Source organism: Pteropus vampyrus, unplaced genomic scaffold (assembly GCF_000151845.1).
Source record: "Pteropus vampyrus isolate Shadow unplaced genomic scaffold, Pvam_2.0 Scaffold484, whole genome shotgun sequence".
Lineage (NCBI taxonomy): Eukaryota > Metazoa > Chordata > Mammalia > Chiroptera > Pteropodidae > Pteropus > Pteropus vampyrus.
The window spans coordinates 378468-383718 of NW_011889265.1; the positions used below are offsets into that span (position 1 = coordinate 378468).

Here is a 5251-nt window from a genome sequence, read left to right on the forward strand (position 1 = left end):
TACGGGGCTTGGAACAGTGCCCGGCACACAGGAAGCCCTGATAAACACTGGCTAGTATTTTTATTGTTACAGGGGCTGCGAGAGAGGGGCAGCCAGGTGGGCAACTCATTTAGAAATAAAGAAGTTAGAAAAAGGAGTTGGTATTTCATGAAGACAATGCGATGACGGTTTCGGTTCTAAATCTTCTGCACGTGAAGTGGTGATGTGACAGCCAGGGACGATATCGAAAAGGCAGCGGGAGGGACAAGATGGGGCTCAGAGAGGCCATGGAGGCTGGAGCTTTCCTGGGTTTCATCAAAGCAAAACGCCATCCGTGGTGAAAGCATCGCTGTTTTATAACCCCGAGGAAGAAACAGCCCGCCAGCTCAGCTATGTCACCCCATCAATGGGAAACCCAACTTCAGAGCTGTTTACCTATGAGAAAGGTGGGTCTTAGAACCAACGAATCACAGTAGATATCAGAGCATAAATAGAATAGCTCGAGTTTTGAGAACAGGTAAAGTTTTGATGGTGAGAACAAAGCAGAGTCCTTAAAAGCCCTGTTATCTGCTTTACTATTCATTAGTTTAGCAAATCCCGAAGTGGCTCTTTTCCTATTTTTATCCTCACTCGGTCTGTGGGGAGAATGTATTTCTTAGGTTCACTGCCCGCTGTGTGAAAGAGAGCTTCTTTTATTCCTTAATTTCAAGCTTCAGGGGGTGTGCCGGGTTTAGCTCAGCCCACAGATTTGTGGACTTTGATCCTTCCCCCGGCTACCTCTGCAGCGACCAGAACCGAGCCAGGCACCTCCCGGCAGGAGGCCATGCAGCCGAGCTCGAGGAGAGGAGGTCGGGGTGGGGCTAGCCCTCCTGATGACGCCCGACGAGCCCTTCGGTTTCCTTTTTCCTAGTCATGACCAGTTATTGTAGAGAAAAAGCACAGCCGAGATGAACGACTGGGAGAAAGGCCCTCCTGCATTGACTTGGCTTGCGGCCTGTCTCGGTCCCGAGCTCGTCAGAGATCACAATCAGGGGAGACCCACTCAGTCGTGCCGCCCCTCGAAACTTCGTGGGGAATGTGTCGCGGAGGCAAAAGAAATCCAATGGGACGCAACAACAGCTATCGAGTGGCCTTTGCCCTCCGGCCTAGTAATTCCGCTTTGGAAGTATGCTCAAAGGAAAAACACGTTTTAATACTCCTAAATGTTCTAGAAGTAGATAGGGGTTGCGCAAATGTGTGACTATATTAGAAACTTCTGAATTGTCCACTATAAAGGGGTAAACTTTATGGCCTGTGAATTATATCGCGATTTTTTAAAAAGCTCACAAAGTCCTATTTAAAATAGCAAAAAACCGAAATGCCTAATAATAGAACAATTCATATTTGGTGGTATAAACAGAACTGAACAGAAATCTAGAGCTGCCTCAAGGTATATATTATGCAGATTGTCAATACGTGAAAATTTACATCTATAAGTGAGAGAGAAAGAGACAGGTGATGTTTGGGGAGAAATGGTCACAAAGACTATCACAGACCAACTGCGGGCTTCTGTATAACCCAGCACGGGTCACAGGTAAGTCACGTGGAGCCCAGGGCGACGGAGCCCACGGCCGCTTCCTGTCCTTGGCATCTTGGAAGGGAACAGTGTTTCCACGTGTGAAGGATTTCCATGTACATTATCTGATTTAATCCTCAAAACAACTCTGAGGTAGTGACCGGGGTTATTGTCATTATGTGATGGAGACGGTACTGGAAACCACAGCCTTCAGAACCGGGACCAAACGCCCCTCCCCTTTGCCTCCACACTGTGGGAGATCGAATTTTCCCAGTAAAAACACAGATTTAAAAAAAAAAAAAAAAGCCGGCTGCGATGCCTTCCGATACTTTCTGGGACCACTGAACATAAAGAGGACAGAGCAGAGCTGCCGCCTGGCGGACTCTGGTCAGGGAGCCTGGCAGCTGCCCTGAGCCCTGAGCCCTGAGCTTACCCTGCCATAACCCTGCCCTGCGGCGCGGAGGGGCCACCCTGCCGGGCGAGCGCCCAGCCCCTGCTGGCACACCTGCCGAAGCCAGGACAGCTGGTGTGCACCTGGGAGGACCTTGTGGCCTCCGCCCCTTGGTGAGAGGCACTGGCCGGTCCCTCCAGCCCTCAGAAGTGAGCCTGCATCACACTCGTTCCCCCCACCCCCGTGTCGGCACAGGGGCCCTCCGAGCCGATCTTCAGTCTGTCAGTCACCCAGCCCTCTTTCCGGCAGAGCTTTTCCCAGCGGCCACGATGACAGGGGGCCAGCAGGGGTCATCTCCCCGGAGCTAAGTGGCCCAGCCAAGGTCACTCTTTGTACTGCCCATGGTGCTGTTTCAGGAGACCCCAGCCTGGGCAACCCGGTTCCTGTGACTCTCAGGGGCTCACTGGATGGGGACGCGTCGGGGGGCATCCAGACGAGACTGAGGGGGAGCTAGGGCCGGGCGGAGGGAGCACTGCCTCCTCCTCTCCTCCTCCCCCGTCCCTCTCTCTCCCTCCTGTCTCTGCAGCAGCCTTGACTCTGCAGCAAACTCCTCTGGGCCAGAGGCTGCGGCAGAAACGCAGCAAACAAGCGCTCACGCAGCCGTGGACGGAGGGGGCTGGGGAAGCGGCCTCCACCCACTGGGATGGCGTGAGTGCAGGTGGGGGACATGCAAACGACCTTGCAGCTCCCAAGTCCCCTTCTCAGGGCCTGCAGTAGCTGGACCGGGAAAGCTCCATTTCCTGTGCCCTGCTTGCAGCCCCTGCCCCTTCCAGCCCTCGGGCGGCGGGCTTGGCTGCTGCCAGGGACCAGGTCACACTAGTGCCTCCCTGTGAAAGAATCAGAGGGGACAGCCAGGACCGCGGGGGTGGTGGGGGAGGAGGCAGCTGGGGGCAGCACCTGCCGGCCTGACGAAGGGGCTAGGTGGCGGGAGGAAGGCCGGCTGTGGCCCTTGGGCTTAACAGTCGGAATGCTGGGCTCTGCATCCTGCCTCAGGACCTTCCTGGCCACCTCGGTGCCACTGCAGCGGGCACAGCGACCTCCAGCAGGAGGCCAGTCCTTCCTCCTGCCTGCTTCCCACCCCAACCGGGGAGAAGGCAAGCAGGGCCCTGAGGTGCTGGGCACAGGGCTCGCTGGCCACGGTGGGCTGGCTGTGGGGTCCACGGCTCCTGTCCTCTCTCTCCAGCCTGCACTGGAGTCGATAGCAGTCCCCCCGAGGGACGGGCTCCAAAGCGGGACACGGAGGGGACAGCAGGGACCACTGCTCGGGCCACTTCCTTGGGAAGTGACGAAGCCTTGTCCTTCTGGTTGGAGGAGGGGTGCACATTCACGCCCAAGGCCCCACTTGCTGTGGGGATGAGCAGGAAGTCACCCTGGTACACCCTGCTCTGGGCCTGAATACGCAATGGGCAGGTAAGCAGGCTGGTCAGGGAGACCCGACCCCTAGGACAGCTGCAGTCCTGCTGGTCACCCCTGACAGGGACAGTAGGCTGAGCCAGTCCCCCGACTGCAACCTTACTGGCTGCAAGCCCCTTGGGGCCAGCAGGTCCCCGGCCGCCTGCCCTGCCCTGCGTCTCTCTTTGCCTTCGGGCTGAAGGCACAGTGAGCACCTGAGTGAAGCAGCAGTGAGCTCAGGGGCTGGGCAGCAGCGAGACCCCTCAGAACCCGCACCCCACAGACAGACAGGCCTGTGCTTTGGTCCCACAGCACCCTCCCCTGGGACTTCTGCTTTGGGGCTGCTGTTCAAACTGGAGACACCCCCACCCCACCCCCAGCCCCTGCCCCAGGACGAAGACTGGCCCAGGCCCCTGCCTCTCCGACCTGCCTGCTGTTCGCCTTTCTCCAAAATCTAGAAGTCCCTTTGCTGCACTTTGCCTAGCCCCAGGCTGCAGAGGGGTGCCGCGGAGAAACCCACAACGACACCAGATGCCAGAAGGAAACGGGGTGCAGAGGGCCGCAAGAAACGAGGCGACGGTGCCAGTGGGTACCCACAGATGTCGCGGCTCTTCCCAATCCAGGGTGGACAGAGGAAGGAGCTGCCGGAAACGGACAGGGATGGGGCGAGGGAGGGAGGCGTCCTGGGCCAGCCCTGCCGGTGACCAGTGACCAGGCCATGTCCCGGTGAGCGAGGTGCCCGTCCCCACAGCAGGCGTGGCAGCGGCACCGTCTGCTCTGCCTCACCCTCTCGGTGCCAGGCCCAAAGCAAAGGCGAGGGCCACCCTCACGCAGCCGCACACAGGCACCGGAAGGACCCACGGCCTGAGCCCTCGCTGAGCACAGGAGGGGAAATCTGGGAGGGCCGGGGAGGGTCCCGAGACCCTCGAAGGCCCAACCCCGGTGTGGGAACGGGACTCTTCTGACCGGGTTCCAGACTGGAGGACCCAGCTCCACTCAAGGACAGCGGCACCCCCAGCCCGCCTCCCTCCCCGCCTGCCTCCCAGGGCACCATTCACTCCGGAGTCTGTCCCCACATATCCTTTCCCCCAGTAGAGCTGCGGGGTATCAGGGGACAGAGGCTGGGTCTCACACCTCTGGGCATCCACACAGAGCTTCTAGCGCCAAATACACAGCCAAAGATGAAGGGAGAGAAAGGGGAAGAGTAACCGAGGGGAAGAGGAAGAAAAAGAGGAGGAGGCAAAGGGAGGGAGGGAGGTATCCCGGTCCCAGGCCTGAGGGGCCTGGGCTGGGTCCCCCTCTGCCCCCGGCACATACCGCGGGGGGCGGGGGGCCTTCCCGTCCCGGCTGCAGAAGCAGGCGCAGGGTGAGCTGCACGTCCAGTGCAGAGGCTGGTGCCGGAGCCAGACCGCCTGCCCCGGGACCCACCGTGTGACCTTGGGCACGTCAGCAAACCCCATCTGTCAGCACCCACCCCGTTCGGGTACTGGAGGGACTAGGACATAATAAGAATAGCTTTTATTAATTTGAGTAAGAACTGATGCTTTGAACATATGCAGTCGACGTGCAAAAGTGGAAATTCTCCAGTTTCAGGGAGGTGGTATCCCCAGGTGCCAGCCCCCAGGGAGAGCAGTAACTCAGTTACAGGGAGGTGATATCTCCAGGCGCCAGCCCCAGGAGCAACGCAACATTCCAAGGTAAAGATAATAAAACTGTCTACTAGGCCCTGTTTGATCTGAGAGTTCCCCGGATACATTTATCTTTGGACAAAACGTTAACGGCTAACTTCTGCTTCTTGTAATCTGCTTATTCAAGGATGTAGTTGGAGGCTTTCTAAGCTGCCTCCTCTGGAAGCTCGGGGCTGATCTCCTCTA

At 58.1% G+C, this 5251-nt stretch overlaps 1 protein-coding gene across 1 annotated transcript in view; it reads right to left on the reverse strand.

Annotated features, from left to right (window-relative positions):
• H6PD (hexose-6-phosphate dehydrogenase/glucose 1-dehydrogenase) overlaps positions 1-5251 on the reverse strand; it is a 27860-nt gene that overhangs the window by 10068 nt on the left and 12541 nt on the right. The window contains exons 4-5 of the mRNA XM_011382617.2: positions 3502-3592; positions 3209-3376 (exon numbers count right to left, since the gene is read on the reverse strand). Coding sequence (XP_011380919.1) covers positions 3209-3376; positions 3502-3592 — 259 coding nt within the window. The remainder of the gene's footprint in view (positions 1-3208; positions 3377-3501; positions 3593-5251) is intronic.